Here is a 19226-nt window from a genome sequence, read left to right as displayed (position 1 = left end):
AAATGTGATAAAGTATTTCGATCAACATATGTACGGAAAGGTTGTTTTCGACTAAATAAGTCATGATTACATTGCAACATGAGAGCAGAAACCTGCGAAATAGTCTGCATCTGTCAATATGCCGACAGTTTGTACCAGACAAAAGTTATGCTGTGCCTTCAGTGCGCCAAAAATAATTAAATAATACTGAAAATTTCTTTTCTTTTCTTTGGCCGCGCGGGATTAGCCGAGCGGTCTAGGACGCTGCAGTCATGGACTGTGCGGCTGGTCCCGACGGAGGTTCGAGTCCTCCCTCGGGCATGGGTGTGTGTGTTTGTCCTTAGGATAATTTAGGTTAAGTAGTGTGTTTAGCTTAGGGACTGATGACCTTAGCAGTTAAGTCCCATAAGATTTCACACACGTTTTTTTCTTTTCTTTGTGATCTACGTTGTTGAGACATACGACATGAAATCAAGTCGCATGCAGTGCGACTGGATTGCCATCTAAATGTAGCGTTTTAGCAGTTTCCCGTGAGAAGTGTGCAGTAAGGCGAGAGAGCTATGGCACACGAGCAACAGCATAGCTCATGTGTTGAATTCTTATCCCTCGCAGGTCCAAGAGCTGCTCCACATGCGGAGTTCGATGCAGTGGCACACTGCCATCCACAAAAATGCCGAATGCACCCCTGAAAAGATACTCATGGGAAGGAGTAACGCGTCACAATAACGGTAACCACTGAGTATTACATGTTGAAAGATCTGGAAGTCAGTACGCCCATGCAACATTAGCCGTTCCCGCACCATAATACCTGAGCCAAACTTCCTTTCCTGTTCAACTCGGAAATAGACCGAGGGAGAAACGACTGTCTATAAGCCCCCGTGCGAGCCCTGACACCTGTCATCTTCGTGGTCCTTACACGAAATGTTCGTTGGAGGCAGTAGAATCGGTCTGCAGTCACCATAAAATGGCGCTTCTCTAAATTTTCTCAGAAGTCTTCCTCGAAAAGAACGTCGCCTTCCTTCCGGAGATTCCCATTTGAGTTCCCGAAGTGTGTCCGCAATACTTACGTGCTGATGAGACCCACCGATAACAAATCAAGCAGCACGCCTCTGAATTTCTTCGATGTCTTCCTGTAATTCGACCTGGTGGGTATCCCGAACACTTGAGCAGTACTCAATTATGGGTCACACTAGCGCTCTATACGCCGTCGCCTTTATAGATGAAGTATGATTTTCAAAAACTCTCCCAATAAAACGAATTCAAGCTTTCACGTTCCCTGCTACCAAGTTGACGTGCTTATTCTATTTCATATTTCTTTGCAACGTTACGCCTAGATATTTAATCGACACGACTGTGTGAAGCAACGCATTACTAACGCTATATTCGAAAATTACAGCATTGTTTCTCCTACTCATCTGCATTAACTTACATTTTTCAACATTTAGAGTAAGCTGCCATTCATCACACAACTAGAAGTTCTGTCTAAGTCATCTTGTATCTTCCTACAGTAACTCAACGACGACACCATCCCGCCGTACAACATAGCTCAACAGAAAACAGCCGTAAATTGCTGTCTTCGAGACACTCACATATCGAGGACGCTGAACCGTATGCTAGGGCTTCATGTTCGACAATGTTTCTGGGTGCATTACGTGTTCTTCCCCGTCGCCATATGAGGGTACTTAATGTACCCAGGAACATTTGCGAACATGAGCAAACTTATTGAAGACTTCCGGTATCGACGTTCTCGTAACCAATCCCATTACGAATAGCACCTGCCTCTTAGGTTGTATACCTTGTTTTACAACTACATCTACATCTGCGTTTAAACCTATGCCTCCTTACGGTGTGTAGTGGAAGGTATCACCATTACTTTCCCTCTTTTCCTGTCCCATTCAAGATGGTGTGTGGAAAGGGTGATTGTCTGTAAACCTTCGTATGAGCTGTAATTTCTCTGATTTTCTCGCCGTGATCATTTAGCGATATATATATATACATATGAGGAAGTAATAGGTTGCCCGACTCTTCTAGAAACGTGTTCTCTTAATTTCTCTCTACATCTTTCTTGTTACTTTTGACACTGGAGTTCGCTGAGCGTCGCAGTAATGCTCTCGCACTTAGTAGACGTTCCCATAACGACACGCGCTGCTCTTCATTGGATCTTCTTTATCTCCTTCTATTAATACGACATCGTACACGGTCCCAGACTGATGAGCAGTACTCAAGAGTCCGTAAAACAAGTGTTTCGTAAGCCATTTCTTCCGTAGATCAATTACATTCCCTTAACATTTTTCCAGTTATCCCTATATGTCATATGATTTTGTTGCAATTATCTTTACGTGGTCATTCTGCTTTAGGTCGCTCCTGATAATTACTCTTAGGCATTTCACGGTTTATACTGCTCCCAGTGCTCGCTGGTTGAGCGCTCAGGATGTCTAACTTCCGGGCGGAGGTCCTGGAGAACTGGAACGGGGTGCACTAATCCTGTCGGCATCACAAGACCGTGAGGGCTGGAAGACGGAGTTGAGAGCAATGATCTTAGCAGAGGTATGGGAAGCGTCCATTGCCTGGCTTGCGGAGCATAGGTGTGCTGACAGTTGTATATCGCAAATTAGTTTCGAATATTACAACTGCAATAATATAACTGAAAGAAGAGACAACCAGTTCAGTTTATCCGTCAGCTGCACGTCTTCGACAGTTAAGTGAGAAATCTGTGGTTAACTTCCTGTGCATGATGTGAAGACAATACCTGCTCTGCCTGGAGATTATTGGTTGGTTAAAACACTCCACTGTTGCGAATAGATGACAGAGTACGACGCATCATCTTTAATACAAAATATTATAGAGGAAAGGAAACACGTTAACAATCACTGTTCGTAGTACTATTATTGGATACAAAAGACTAACATTAATTTTGGGGTGATGTATCTCAGTCATTTTAAAGCCATTGATTACCCATCTCCGCAGCCGAGGTTGCTATCGCAGGCTTGTGCGGCAGCTCTCGGCGTTACTCAAATACTTGTTTTGTAAATAAAACCGCCTTTTCCTGCTGCCACTTACTTTACTTTTCCCAGACGTATTTCGCCTAGGCATTATCAGTGGAATCTATAACGATACAGTTTTGTTACTTTGAGATTATCAAACAGTTCACATCGCGGTTTTTTTATGTAAAAAGTAATTACTTACGATTTGCTGTGATCTGCGTTTGCGCTCATTTGGTCTGGAGGTCGCACTACTTCTTTATTATAGACAGATAAGCATAATTTTGAGTTACGTCCTTTTTCAAACTGTTCGCCATGTGGTGTACTATTGTTCTTTTGCCACTCAATACAACTATTTCTTCGGACACTGTGCTTTTAACAACGCAAATACTGTAACTTCGTTAAGTGTTTCCTCCTCTTTGGTGTATTTACCTACTTGTTGCCAACCTAACGAAGTATATGTTCAAAACCAACTTCTGTTCATGATGTTAATATCGTGTGTGTTTATGAGAGAGAGAGAGAGAGTGAGCTAAAGAGTGTGTATACGTGTTTTCTTTTTTGGTGTGTGTGTGTGTGTGTGTGTGTGTGTGTGTGTGTGTGTGTGTATGTTGGGGAGAGGGGGTTGGTAGTTTGAGTTGTAGGACACGTGAATGTACTAACTGTTAGCGAGTGGTTGAAAGCTTTGGTGACAGCTGTTACTCAGTTTGTATCTTGATGCTGCAAGAAATTTTCACATTTGGATAGCAAGGGGAGAAGAAGTGATGTCGTGCAGTACCTAACGACAAAAATTTGCCCGATGGACGGGGTTAAATTTCGAGCCTTTCTGCGCCGATTCATGGAATAAGGTCATGTGACGCTGACGTGGTGACTCGTCCGTTGGATGGTCGAGTGTTTCACTGTATACCTACTTTCTCACCTATACTCATAATCAACACAAACTCGGCACTAAAACTCTACATGCACTCGTCCAGTCAGCTACACGGAACACACACACACTTAAGCCACAACACTCATGTTCCTGAACGGGAGGTGGAGGAAAGAAAGTATTTCCAAACAATCTATTAAGGATACGGCAGCCACGAATGTTATTCAACTTTATTTTGCTTTGTGCCTTATCTCTATGATACAACCTCTGCAGTTTGCTTCACCATCGCCTTTTCCGTGGAAGTAAACCTATCCAGTTTCTATCCAAATGCTTAAGGTAGTTTTCTCAAAGTGCTCTTTGTCATTCTGAAAATATTAACCTTTTTCTTATTGTGGTTGTATATCTGATACCACCAGCCATTTTGAAGATGATCGCGGATGTACACAAGAGGGAATGCATTACCTGTTGCCGCGCGGGATTAGCTAAGCGGTCTTAGACGCTGCAGTCAAAGACTGCGCGGCTGGTCCCAGTGGAGGTTCTAGTCCTCCCTAGGGCATGTGTGTGTGTGTGTGTGTGTGTGTGTGTGTGTGTGTGTGTGTGTGTGTTTGTTCTTAGGATAATTTAGGTTAAGTAGTGTGTAAGCTTAGGGACTGATGACCTTAGCAGTTAAGTCCCATAAGATTTCACACACATTTGAACATTTTTTTGAACATTACCTGTTGAGTCTTGAGAAATGTGCTGTTTCTTTTTTCAGTACCTGGACTTCGACAACTTGCCGGACACGAACTTCTCGTGCGACGGAAAGGTGATCGGCGGCTACTACGCCGATGTGGAGACGGGATGCCAGATGTTCCACGTGTGCACCATCGGCCAAAAAGGTGACTTCCGGGGCTCTGCAACCACGGCTGCAATACCTCGCAAGCCGCTGGACGCTTATTACCATTTACTACTTACCCCAATTTTCTCCTTCATTCTACAATCGCAATGTAATATTATTCCAAAGAAGACTAGATTTTAACTTCCCGGGTGTCAAAAAAAAAAGGAATATTAAAAGAAGTGATATCACACATCCAGATTACTGAGGCTGTACGCTATCACTGCTTCGTTGAAGTAATTCTGAAGAAGTTACGAATGAAACAACGTGCATTCTATATTCTCATAAATCTACGATAAATTTAACAGTACCGCAACGTTTAGCAATCAGAGTTGATTATACTGGTTTGTAACGATTCTCTTTGTAGCCTGTTCTCACAAGGAGGAGCATTTTCTTTGCAGGGACTTATCTTCAACGCTCTGATTGCAACATGGAGAAACTAAAATATCCACCTATGTTACGCGGTAAGCGTAAAGTAGAGTCGTGCCTCAAAATTGTTGGGTGATTTCCATAAATCACTTGAGATGATTACAGGGATTGTTATTTTAAAAGACTTCGCCGTTACCCTTTCCCATCCTACTTCAGTTCAGCCAGAAATCTGTGTTGAAAATCACAAAGAGAGGTTTAGTTCAGTGCAGCTTTCCGTTTTCATTAAATCTGTCTGATGACCATTGGGAGGAAACGCTACACGGAGAAAAACCGAGCATGGTGACGCAATGGTTAACACACTAGATTTGCTGCATTTAAATCTCCGTTCAGTCAATCATGATTAGCATTATAGTGATTTCCTTAAAGCGTTTAAGGCAAGTGGCGGGGTGGTTTCCTTGAAAAATAGACCCCCGATTTAGTTGTATCTTATTGTTGAATAGGAGCATGTACGCCATCTCTAATGACTTCCAGCTCCTGGAATGTCAGCATGCGCTCCGCGACTAACGACTTCGTTGTCGATGGAACATTAAGCAATACTCTTCTTTTTGCTTAAAGATAAAATACAATATCTGCTATAAGAAGCGGATGTATTAGAAATATCATCTAACGTCACAAGGTAGACCGCTACTCCAATGTCAGCTTTTATCGTTTGTTTCGAAGTATCAAAAATGTTAATGTTCTATTCATAGTGTTGTAGTTAATAATATCTAGTCTAATGATTTTGATATCTCGGTATGAAATTAATTCATTAAGGCATCTGACTTATTTTAACCTGCGTTTATTACATTGGCCAGTTTTATTTTTGACGATGAACAAAAAACAGTAATAAGATTGTTATCGCAGGACTAGTGATCAATTTAGATCTGTACTATGTCTCTTAAAGTGTCGTCTTTTCTTTAACAAAATCGTGAGCTTCTTGTGTATTGGACATTGGAAACAATTTCAGAAGGCTCCTGAAGTGAGGGCAAGTATAAAGATGAAGAACCTCCCAATTAACTGTCGAATTTCTTCGCAGAAAGAAGCTTAAGGCTTAGCTTCCTGCCGCCGACGAGGTCATGAGAGGCAAAGCACAAACTCATAATAGAGGAGTATGGAATGGCCGTGGCTTTTTCAGAGGAACCATTCTGGCATTCACACTAAGCTGTTTAAGAAAACCACGGAAAACCAAATTTTGGAAGACCAGACAGGAATTTCAGTCCCACCGTTCACGAATTGGAGTTCAGACCCTTACCCACTGGGTATTGTGTGTCTTATACGGGTGCGCGCAGGTCAGGTGTCGTCTCAACACGTTGCACGACTCATTAGTATCTTAGGGTCCTTCTGGGAAGCGACATAGCACTTGAGCAAATAATCAGTGTAATATCCAATTATATGCATGTGGACAAGGGCAATATGCTGACATCGAATATATGTTGTAGACGTATCGCACAAGAATTCCCGATGGCGACTCGTGAAGCTAGAGATGAAAATCCTCGCCAATACAAGCATTCTAGTATTATTATTGTCATCATCAGAACTGGTATATAATTCAGAGAACCTATGCTCGACAAAGCGTAGGTTTGGGCAACTTTGACCCCGATCCCCTCTCACTGTTTCGACAACTCCTCCTTTGCGTGTATCCCGATGAGTACAGGCCAGAATTTTCTCGCTGCTGGGTAGTGGGTACAGGTACTTCTCGTCGTAGGGTCCAAACCTTTAACATTGTGATTTTTTCCAGCTGGCTTGTGGGGCGGTGTGTGGAGCTGGCGCTAGATAATCCCATACTTGACTACTGACAGATTGATCACCGACTGACAAAGCTGTTTTTGGACTACAGCCAAAAGCGATCTATTAGACAGACGAGGAAACCAACCTCGTAAACGTCCACGACAGAACGGAGAGCCACCAATCTGATGGAATCGTGCCACATCTCCTCACTACAGGAGGAGGCCAGCAGTGACTATACATGACTTTTTCCTGTATTCTCGAATTTATGCACTGACGAGGCACATTACTGTTATGAAGTTACCACATACAAGAGAAAGGGCTGATACATGGGATGGAAGTAGCTCAGTCGGCAACTAATAGGTCTTCACGGCTATCTCGCAGAGCATCCCACAGTTGTTGAAGGATGGATGGAGGCTGATTCACACAGCATCGAGATGCTTCCACAGATGCTGCATTAGGATAGGATCTGGTAAATCTGATAGTTATGTGGCTGGAACGATCCCAGTCTTCCCACGGGAGACAATCCGCATGCCCAGGTAAAAGTGACTGCCAAGGATGTATTCATGACCAACGAGCAAAAAATACCTTCCAAGTAGCTTACTGGTCTTAGACAATGCCACGACAACATTCCCCAGGCCACGAAGCTGCCGCAAAGCCACCTTGTGTTTAGTAATAGTTGCAGGGCTCTGTTCTCCAGTTCTTGTTGGACATCAAAACGTCCGTCTGTCGCAAAGTAAACGTAAAGCTGTCCTCAGTCAGAAGTCTCGTTGCTTTACTACGCACAGTACTACTGAAGATAGAACACCTGCAGATAATGAACTGACTATACCAGCCAGTTACAGAAGGCTGTGCGGTGGTGTTCCAAGCAATCGATCCCTAGAGGATGCAGAAGCAATTATGTTGAAGGCCTTACGCCAGAATTAGAGGATCAGTTGCAGCAATACCTGACACTGTTTGACGCAGACCCTCTATCCGCGGAAACTATCACTGCGGGCGAGCAGCTAACCGAGTCACTAGCTAAAACCAGGAGAGAGAAATGGCTGAGGGCAATAGAGGAATTGGACATGAAAAGGAGCAGTCAGAAAGCCTGGACACTCCTTAAACGTCTCAACAATGACCCGACTTTCTCTCCAGGACATGCTCCCGTCACAGCCGACCAAATAGCCCACCAGCTTCTCAAGAATGGGAAACCCGACACCAAAATCAGGAAGTCGGAGACCAAAATAGACAGGATTGAACACCAAGAAAATTCAACTCTGGCCACCCCTCTCACAATGGCAGATCTGGACAAAGCCATAGTGAAATGCAAGCTAAGGAAGGCCCCGGGCCTGGACGGGATTTTTGTTGAACAGATTAAACACTTTGGTCCCAACGTTAAACAATGGCTACTGAAACTGTTTAACAATTGCATGGAAACAGGTCAGATTCCCACAATCTGGAGGAAGGCTAAAGTTATTGCCATTTTAAAACCAGGCAAAAATGCTGATGACCCCAGAAATTTCCGACCCGTATCACTTCGCTGCCATATTTTTAAAATCTTTGAAAGAATACTCCAGGATCGCCTCTCCAGTGCCATAGAACCCTACCTAATCTCCCAACAAGCAGCTTTCCGCCCAGGGAAAAGCACTGCATCTCAGGTAATTAACCTCACGCAGCTGATTGAAGACGGCTATGAGAACCGGAAAATAACCGGTGTCGCCTTTATAGACTTCACAGCCGCATATGACACCGTCAACTTACGTCTGCTAATGAAGAAGCTGTATGCCATTACCAGGGACTTTAAATTCACATCCACAGTTATAAGTCTGTTAGAGAACCGTAGGTTGTCTGTGGAATTCCAAGGGATGCATAGCAGGTGGCGGACCCAGAAAAATGGTCTCCGTCAGGGCAGCGTACTGGCACCCTTACTTTTTAACATATACACCAACGATCAACCACTGCCAGCTGGTACGGAAAACTATATCTACGCCGATGACCGGGCTATGGCCGTACAGGGTGACTCCTTTGAGGATGTTGAGACAAAGCTCACGGATGCGCTAGACATGCTCTGTCAGTACTACGCCGACAATCAACTCAAGCCGAACCCTAGCAAAACACAAGTTTGCGCCTTCGATCTCCGTAACAAGCAGGCATTCCGTAAGCTGCGTGTCTTCTGGAAGGACACACTCCTCGAACACTGCGTTAACCCCAAATACCTAGGAGTAACTCTAGACAGGGCTCTGACGTATAAACAGCACTGTATTAACACCAAAATGAAGGTGAGCGGCAGAAATAATATTCTTCGGAAAATAACGAACTCCTCCTGGGGCGCAAAGCCAGAGGTAGTGAGGACCACAGCACTAGCAGTTTGCTTCCCAGCAGGCGAATATGCAAGCAGTGTCTGGTACAACTCTACCCACGCTAAACAGGTCGACATTGCTCTGAACGAGACCTGCAGGCTCGTCACTGGATGTCTGAAACCGACGCAAACAGACAAGCTCTACCATCTTGCTGGGATTGCACCTCCTGCAGTGCGAAGAGAAGCGGAAGCCTATAGTGAAAGAGCGAGGGCTGAGATGGCAGAGAGCCACCCCCTCCACAAAACTCAGCCAGCCACCAAACGCTTGAAATCTAGACGCAGTTTTCTCAGAGCAACCGAAGATTTTAACGACCAACCTGGATCTAGGGTGGAGAGATGGAAGCGGTCGGGAGAAGGGCACTGGATGGAACCAATGGAAGAATTGGCACCAGGTTACGATGAGGACTGGGTGGTCTGGAGATCACTGAACAGGCTACGCACCAACACTGCACGGTCAAGAGATAACCTTCTGAAGTGGGGATATTCTACTACATCTAATCTCTGCGACTGTGGAGAGGTGCAGACGACCCAGCACATGTATAACTGCCCTGAATGTCCTTCACACTGCACTTTAGAGGATCTGATGTTGGCAACCCCATATGCTGTCGACGTAGCCCGGTTATGGGCCAAATGCCTATAACATTTTGTTTCTGTGCACACATATTTGTATATATATTTATATATATTTTTATATTCCTGTAATTAATTTTTTTTCTGTGTGCTATTCATTTTTTTATATTCCTGTATCCATGGTGCTTCTGACACGAATAAAAAAAAAGAGGAGATTACAGTTTAATGTGGCCAGCAAACCACGGTGTATTCTGGCTTTTCCCATTAAGAGAGGTCAAAAAAAATCCTATGACTTCGGATGATTGAGTCGCAAATCTTTGGATTTGTAGTCTGAGATTTATCCATTCACACAGCTGGTCTGCTAAATCACACGATCTTAATTCCGTGCAAAGGTCTGGGGGAATTGTAGGAATCAATATCAAAGCAGTCTGACAGCTCTATGGGCTGTAATCATCAGTGAGTGGCTTCAGACATAGCTGACAACATTGTGGACTCAGTTCCTCGCCGAACTGAGGGCGCTATCTATGGCGGAGGCGGTGTTACACGGGATGTCTTCTAGGACTAATTTTTTGCCCGGTGGGATTACAACTCCATATTCGAGATTGTCAAGCTTGTACATTTCACTGAAAGTGTAGAACGTCTTCTCCAGTAGGTGTGTTGTGCGATGGCTTTGGTAATGTCACACAGCGCACATTCAATAGTTGTTTTGGCTAGATAGTACCGACTAAATATCCTTGCACCGTAAGTCCACGGCTGATACCTTAACGAGTTCGATTTACTGCGACCCATGGAGCGTGCTTTGCGGCCACTGGCCTTGGCGTTCCTTCTGCTTTCCCAGCGAGGCCACTATCCATACATACATAGCTTTCTGCCTAGAGTCCTTCTTTGTCTTAGTATGTGTTACTCTGCAGAAATATAACGCGAATTGCAGTAGCAGCAGGCACAAAACAAAAACAAAGAGGCGAGAGGAAGGGCAAAATTGTCACTGCAGATTGAGCTGATAAACTACAAAACCATCGTCACACAGGGACTGTAAACTTTTGTGAAAACAAAAAAAAATTTAATGACACAACACGATTGGCCAGTTTCAGCTTTAGGTGCTGTTTTCACTTAACAACATGTTTATCAAAAGAAATTATTTGGAATAACAGAAGAGCTCCATGAAACTTCTGAGGATCCACTGACAAGTAACGTTCGCTTATTTCATCAGATTGTTAGAGGACCGAACAATAGAGAAGAAGACTTTCTTATGTCTTTAGAAAAAATAGAGAGCTCTGAGCAGACAGACACCCTGTGACTATTTGAACACCTGATAATCACAGGGATAGAGAAGCTGAATAAAACAGATTGCATTTTAGCGTCTTACTCATGTTGAAGTAGTATAGGAAAAGGAGGAGTTGTTGCGTATACAAAGAAGTTCAGAAACATAGAATCAAGTTGATTTGGTAGGGATCACCACATAGAAATGTGTGGTGCTTGAGAATTAGTACTGAAAATAGTTAACTTTGATCTGTAACTGTGCGTAGATCGCCAGCGGGAAATTTTGAACTGTTTACGAAGCATATGGATTCGTTACTATGCTACCTGTCAGACAACATGCGGTTAATAGTTTGCGGTAATCACAGTGTAGTTTTTCTAAAGGATTCTGTTAGAATGACCTGGAAACCATATCTGGATCCTAAAACTTGATCGTAGTAATTAATTTCCCAAAATGGGTAGAAAAGACGGTAAAACTTATACTGATAATGTTTTCTTTGGTGAATCTCAAAGCAATAAAATAACTGTACAGTCAGTAGCAAACGTTCTCTCTGATCATGATGCACAGTAAATTGGGAGAAATAAGACAGTGCCTTATAGTATGCATTCCCCTCTGTAGAAATCAGTTAGAACAATTAATGACTCAAGGACAAACATTTTTAAGAATAGTTTACAAGAGATGACCTATGATGAAATTTATAGTGAACCAAATGTATCCATAAAATTTGATCTATTCCATTATAAATTTATAATGACTACCTTGCCCAGATGTCTTCCACAGCTTTCACAATCCCAGGCGTAGTAAATTAAAAGAATTTGCCCCAGTTGGTGGGAGAGATAAATATTACAGTCACCCGGGATTTGAAATTGGTTTTCTATCCAGTATCTGACCGTGTAAGGAGTCGGCAACGTTCCTACTTGCAGGGGGTATTCAAAGAACTCTGACTGACGTCCGAACAACAGGGATTTAATGCACTGAGAATAAAAAATAGAGAATTGATAATGGCTAGCTACTAGCCGGAATCTGGATCTGCATAATAAAATCTAAAAAGGACGACTGATTGCTGCGCTCTACAATTTATAAGCCACGTACAGTCGCTGAGTGCATCCACTTTTAGAATGGAAGGCAACCTGATGTGGTCTGTGATTTGTTTGGACACTGGGAAAAGGCGGGAAAATATCGCAACACTAATAAAAAAGAGATTAACGAGTAATAAAAACAGAGATATATTTTGAAATCAGAATGGATCAAAACAATATTAAGCAGAGGACAGCCTTCTCTGGCCTTACACAATGACAAACGACACAGAAACTAAGTACTGAATCACAGATATACGCACACAGCTAAATCCAAACCGGTAATACAATGCTGAAACTTGGGAAGCAGATCAAAGTGACAAAGTGGGCGAGAGAGGATGGAATTTCGGTGAATCTTACCACATGGCTGGCTCAGTTAGTTTACAGTCAAAACACAATATACTCACTAAGTGAACGAAACTGTGAGTGAAATCCAACGACTCTGCTATGTTCTGTTCAAAGTAATGAACAGTTAAACCACTAACAGAGTGTGGCGATAAATGTCTGCAGCAAGATGCGATCGTGAATGGTGATGATGGCTGCAGCGGATGGTCCATCTGGAAGTTCACACAGAATGGCCCTGACGTGGCGTCGGCCCAGTCTTTTTACTATTGTAGCCTCCCGACTTCAAAGAACAGCGCCATTGCCAACTACATGGGAGGACAAGGAGCCGGATCATGGCTGATGAGACATATTAACTGAGCACATTCTTTTTCTCGCAGGGGTTTCTCACACTGACACAGTCGTAACCGTCGGAACGGCTATTTTCACTGTATCTCTACGCCTCCCACAAGCAAGAAAACGACCGCCTAAAACTTGAGTAGTTTTTAACGGTTACTACCGTCGTGAGTAGTTGTTAACGCCCATCAAAATGACGGCAGTCGAAATTTTCTTCCAGGTTTTCGTTCCTGAGTATGTTAGGAGTCATTATCATAAAGCTTCTTTTCTATAAGAAATTTCTTTAATGGTTTAATTCTTGACTGAATTTTTAAGTTGGCTGGTTCAAATGGCTCTGAGCACTATGCGACTTAACTTCTGAGGTCATCAGTCGCCTAGAACTTAGAACTAATTAAACCTAACTAACCTAAGGACATCACACACATCCATGACCGAGGCAGGATTCGAACCTGCCACCGTAGCAGTCGCTCGGTTCCAGACTGAAGCGCCTAGAACCGCACGGTCACTCCGGCCGGCAATTTTTAAGTACCTCGAAATAAAACGGATCGGTAAATTATGGATACACCGACGGGTTCTTCATTACGAATGGATCCAGACTTTGTCACCTGATTCCTTGCTTATTGATTTCTACTCGACTCTTTCTTCGTTTTCGGTCTTGTGCGGCACCCTACGCAAGTGTCTTGGCACACGATGGTCTTGGAAAAGCTACTAACACGAGGTATTGGAATATGATTATTTGAAAGCAGCTTTCCTCATAAATTAATCAGTAAGAACATTAAACAGTCTTGTAAGAAACCAAGAATCACCAGAGGGATTAAAGTACCCCATGAAACGAAAACTGAAATTTATTTGTTGGCAAGAACAAGTAATGTTCCTAGAGTATCTGCACGCTGCAAAAACTACTCGCAATTACTAAGAAAAATTATTAAAAATCAAGTAACATATACATTATGTCAGAAATCGGTAACTGAGACAACAGACTTAAGTTTATATCGAAGTAGTATGTTGGAAAAGCAAGCCACACAAAATTCAGTCATACAGATGTTTCACCAACTTCTCCCTCTGAGAGTAAGAAATAGAAGCTATCTGGATTGATGGTTTTTCCAACAGAGCACTAAAGACTTGCTCCCATTTATTAAGTGCTGTCTCTTTAGAAATATAGGCTGCTTAGAATTAAACTTCTCTCCTTGAAAGGGGTCCCCACGAAAAACGAGTGACCTTATGTCACTGGAACTTTGTGGAAACGTTTGTAAAGCCATGCGGGCGAGCAATAACGAATAATCCATTGAAAGTAGCACATTTTAGTTTCCACATGACAGGGTTAAAATCTGGTGATTTTGGTGGACACGCAGTTTGGAACGATCGGCTAATATTCGGTTTCCTCCCGGGAGGGACCGACGATCAATCGCACAACAAATTGCTGAAGAAGTTTTGTTGCCACGGCTGAGAATGCTGGACGTAATGTGTCATCTACAAGCGGTGCACGAGCTGTGTCACGACAGCTGAGCATCCCAAGGTCGAAGGTTCGAAATGTGCTACGAACAATTGTGAAATTGTGATCGTACAAACTCCCCATTACTCATCAATTTTTGCCACGTGACACACATATTGTAGTAAACTTTGCTCTTAACATTTCTTGCAAGGATTGAAGTTGACGATATGTGTCCTTGAAACATTTTTATGAGTGTTGAAGCACGCTTTACGCCCACTGGGGCAGTGAACACTCACGATTGTCGCCGCTAACGAACGTTCATGAAGTTCCCCTACATAGTGAACACGTATTTGTGTGGTGTGACTTCACGGTATAGTTCATGATTGGTCTATTTTTCTTTGAGGGGCTCGGACCCCAAGATCCAAGTATATGCATCGTGAACGGCACACATCACTGCGATCTGCTTCGGCAGCATATGATCCCTGGTCTATGGGAGATATGTGCTGTGGACTAAACTGTTTTCATGCACGATGGAGTCCCATCTCACATTGCTCGTGAGCTCACTCGGTTACTCCGTAACACATTTGGAGAAAACCGAATCATTAATGGACGCTTCCAAACTGCGTGGTCACCAAGATCACCAGATTTGAACTCCCTCATGTGGAAATTAAAATGCGTTTCTTTCAGTCGTTTATTCGTTATTTCTCTTCCGCATGTCCTTACGAATGTGTCCACAAAATTTCATTTTCCTACGATCACTAGTTCTTCATGGAGAATGTCTCAAGTAGCGAAAGTTTGTTTAAAACCCTGTATGTAATGTATCAGTAACTAAGGGCATTTTCCAAAGAGACTGAAATATATAATCGTTAAACCTTTCTATGAGATAGATAGTTGGACAGATATCAATACCTACTGACCCATTTCACTACTGACATCATTTTCCAACACTATTGAGAATGTGATGTACTCTATAATAACATCTTAGCTGAGCAACAATAAGATATTTAGTAATTCACAGTTGGGAATTCAAACAAGGTGCTCAACTGAGAATGTCATTTAAACGTTCTTTCATCATACTTGACAAGCATTAAATAACAAAATAGGATCGGTTAGTATCTTCTGTGGCCTATCTAAGGCATCTGACTGTGTGAATCACAGTATCCTACCAGATAAACTGATGTTTTATGGAATTAATGGTATAGCCAACCAGTTGATAATGTCATATCTAGCCAAAACAATGCAGAGAGCTGTACATAATAATTCAAACAATTCAGGCAGGTGAGATTCTTCTGACTGGAGGGACATAACTTTTTGGGTTCCACAAGGCACAGTCTTAAGTCCACTTTTGTTTCTCATATACACAGAACATTTGGAAAAAATGTCATATATTCCTACAGGAAGTAGCAGTAGTCAAAACTAAAACAAAAGCTCCTGTAGTGGTTTGTCCACAAACCAATACCTCTTGAGAAATGGGCAATTCTGTTCTCTCATTCCCATCTTTCTGTTACATAGAAATAGATACTATAAGCAGTGCTGCATGTGTTACCCGTATCACGCATCCTGACACATTCTTTAACCCTCCTTCGCAATGAATCACACACACTTTCAGATTCACCTGTTTCTATTCGGACTGTTTCACATGCATTGGTTACATAATCCTCTAAAGTCTCCATATTATCGATGGGTTAGGCGTACAACAATGCCTTTAAACGTCCCCATAAACAGAAATACGACGAACTGAGCTCCAGTGAACTGGGAACAGCAACTGTACGGGTTGCATGGAATGTGCATGTGGTGTGGGTGAGGATATAAAATACAATCTCTCTCATAAACTCACCGAAATCCAAAGTTCTAAAATGTTCACAAGTTCTGTATCAACTCAGGGTACTCACGTGATACTACAGGGAAAGATTTACCCGCACATAACACAGCACAAATACTTCAATGGGGCCCCGTAGATGTGGTTCAACTTACAAGTTTGCCTACGACTGGGTTATGGGGTGCCAACTCACATTCGTGACCATTTACCCAATGTTCCATAAACGTATTTCATATAAATACAGGCAGGATTTGCTATGTAAAAATCACGTACACACTCAAGTATATTTTTTAAAAGTTTCACAAATTCGATTTTATATCCAATAAGAACATAGAAGTCACAGTTAACAATAAATTAATTTCAGAGCCTGACCAAGTTTCTTAAGATCATGGAGGCGATTGAATAGACCACGATTAATTGAGTGAGTTAGCTTTAGAAAACCTTTAAAGTTCTGCAGTATCTCAAATTATAAATTCCACAATGGCTACACACTGAGACCTTCTAAGTGCGGCTTGTATCACAGGCAATGTGAAAAATAGCAGGATGTCAAATTAAATACCTTTCAGTCGTCTAGTTTCCAAACTTATTTTATTTGGCTACCAGTTTCAGCGTTTTACTGCGCCATCTTCAGTCCTCTGACCGACGTATAGGAAGATAGTATCTCGATTCTGATAAACACAGAGGCCAGCAATACTGAAATTTGTAGATTTGTGCTTGCTACAGCGATCAACTGTCATCAGGTGGGTCGGCAGATGATCGCTATACCAAGCAGAAATCCGCTATCTCGATTTTGATGAAAACAGGGGTCAGCAATATTGAAATTTAATTTGACATCCTGTAACGAACAGCCTGATCCCGCAACCATCTCTAAAAAGATGGACATCCACAGACTTGAAGAATAACAAGTCCATCAGACGCCGAAAAATTTCTGTGTCGGAAAGTAGGAACTCTGAATAATTCACACACGTGAACTAGTGGCTATTTCACCGCTCATCAGATAAAACTTTCTTGAAACACAGAGCAACACAGCTGGACCACCTCCAACGACATCCAACACAGAATCCCCACCAAAATGCTGCTGTTCACCCAGGAAACCTCGGTCAAGCACCAATGAATTCAGTTAAACTACTGAACACGAAAATTGCTGAAATTACTAATTTTAACCTTTTATACACATATGATACATCAGATCACAGGTAAATTTTCGGAGAAATATGCTATTATCATTTTTCTTCTATTTGACATAGTTTATAAACAGTAATGTCTATGGTTTTCTTCCATGTTCGGATTTATAAGTGTAAATATTGACAAACAGTGTAAGTTATACATTATATAATTTTCTATCTATCTCAAGTTTACGGTACAGCCGCTACTTTTAATAGAAACTAGAGTGGAAACTTCACAAATTTTAAATATCCATATTAATGAGAATTTAAGCAAGAAAAAACATATTTTTGAGCTTTTAAAACAACTCAGTTCAGCCACTTTTTCACTTATAATCATTGCAATTCTTGGTGAGAGACAAATCATTGGGTCGGCATATTTTGCTGGGACAAATAATTAGGTCGACATATTTTGCTTACTTTCATTCAATAATGTTACGGGATAATTCATTTTTAGGAAACAAACTTTTCATTCCTCAAAAACTCACTGTAAGAATAACACGTGGTACACGTCGACGACATCTTGCAGATATTTATTTAAGGAATGCGCGCTTTGAACACTGCTTCATAGTACATGTATTCCCTCACGAAGTTTATTGTACATAATCCACTGCAACGCAAAAGATGCACATGATCACAGTACCAGAAGAATAAACGATGTCGATTATTTCACATTAAGGTTGCGTTTAGCACAAAAAGGATTGCTCTATGCTGCCACCAAAACTGATTCCGTAGAAGTATCTCTATTTATGGAATATGTAAAAGATAGTGATTAGGAATTACTAATTAACATCTGTAAATATTTGGAAAAATGTTTTAATTTGTAGCAGGTATCCATAAACATTCAAACGTTTGTGAGTTCCTAAAGGACCAAACTGCTGAGAACATGGGTCCCTAGAGTTACACACTACTTACACTAAATTATACTAAGTACGCAATCCGTGACGTGGCGCCTCAAACCGCACGGCCACTCCGCCCAGCAGCTATCCGTATTTTCATATGAATGTGTAATATGAGTTTAAAATGACTAGTTCCATGTCATTACCATCAGTCACACTAACGCTCCATGGGACATAAAAGTATGTGGAGAGAGGCCGCACTTGATAGGAAACCAAGCTAGTGACAGGACAAAACATATAAAATATACAGCGGAAATGAAGTATAAACAGAAATAACACCACAAACAATCACCTATTTTATTTATTTATTGGCCCAGTATTAGTTTCAAGCAGTCTAGCTTATTTTCAGATGGTTAAGCTTTCAAAAAACGTTTTGCAGTATCCGAGTAACTGCGAGCTTGTGAGTTTTTCGGCTCAAGGAGAAAAGAGAATGGAACAAGAAGGCTTATAAAACTTAAAAATAAATTTATTGTAAAATAAAACAAAACGAAAACGAAAATAAAAGCCCTCGTAAAACTGGCCCGAATTTTGTCAATGTTGCCTGTTCATCCAGAAAAATTCATTTTTAGCCACTATATTTGTTTCCTACCGTTAGTAGACAGCGACAGTTATCTTTGGAATACTTCGCGTATCTCTGTTATAATCAGCTTCGGCTGAACTAAATAAGCTTTTTAAGCAACCTCTTTGCACATCCAGTGAGAAACTTTCGCATCTTTGGGAGGTCAGTTCGTCTATAAGCCAATGGGAAGCTTCCCTGGTTTCGAAGCTGCGAGTCGGTCCTTGTTTAAACGCCTTCTGCCATGCCGTGCCGTTCTGTTCCGTGTAGCGCTCTGGTACTGGTGAAGACTGGCTCTGGTGTCAGTTTGAGTTGGCTTGGAATTTCTACAATGATGAAGAAATTGAATATTGAATGAGGTCATTTCAGCAGTAATGAATTAAGGATAGGTCCACCTTTGTTCACAAATTATTGTTTTGTTTTATCACCCAAACATGTTTCGCCACAGTTGCGGTAGTCTCAGTGGTTTTTTTTATTATTTTTCTGAAATACTTACAAACAAGTTACTTTTAGCTTAAGGAATATTACACATCAGATTTTGTTTTCATTCAAATTGTATGTAATTTCAGTTACTTGTCGTGGAGAAACTTAGGTGAAATGGT

General features: G+C 41.8%; 1 protein-coding gene across 1 annotated transcript in view; it reads left to right on the top strand.

Moving 5' to 3' along the window:
• Positions 1–19226, top strand: part of LOC124722163 — a 483207-nt gene that overhangs the window by 401428 nt on the left and 62553 nt on the right. Inside the window, exon 4 of the mRNA XM_047247365.1 lies at positions 4580–4703. Coding sequence (XP_047103321.1) covers positions 4580–4703 — 124 coding nt within the window. The remainder of the gene's footprint in view (positions 1–4579; positions 4704–19226) is intronic.

This window comes from Schistocerca piceifrons, chromosome X, assembly GCF_021461385.2.
Source record: "Schistocerca piceifrons isolate TAMUIC-IGC-003096 chromosome X, iqSchPice1.1, whole genome shotgun sequence".
In the NCBI taxonomy this organism is placed as follows: domain Eukaryota; kingdom Metazoa; phylum Arthropoda; class Insecta; order Orthoptera; family Acrididae; genus Schistocerca; species Schistocerca piceifrons.
The sequence above is the reverse complement of the archived record's forward strand: the minus strand, read 5'-3'. Positions and strand labels throughout refer to the sequence as shown.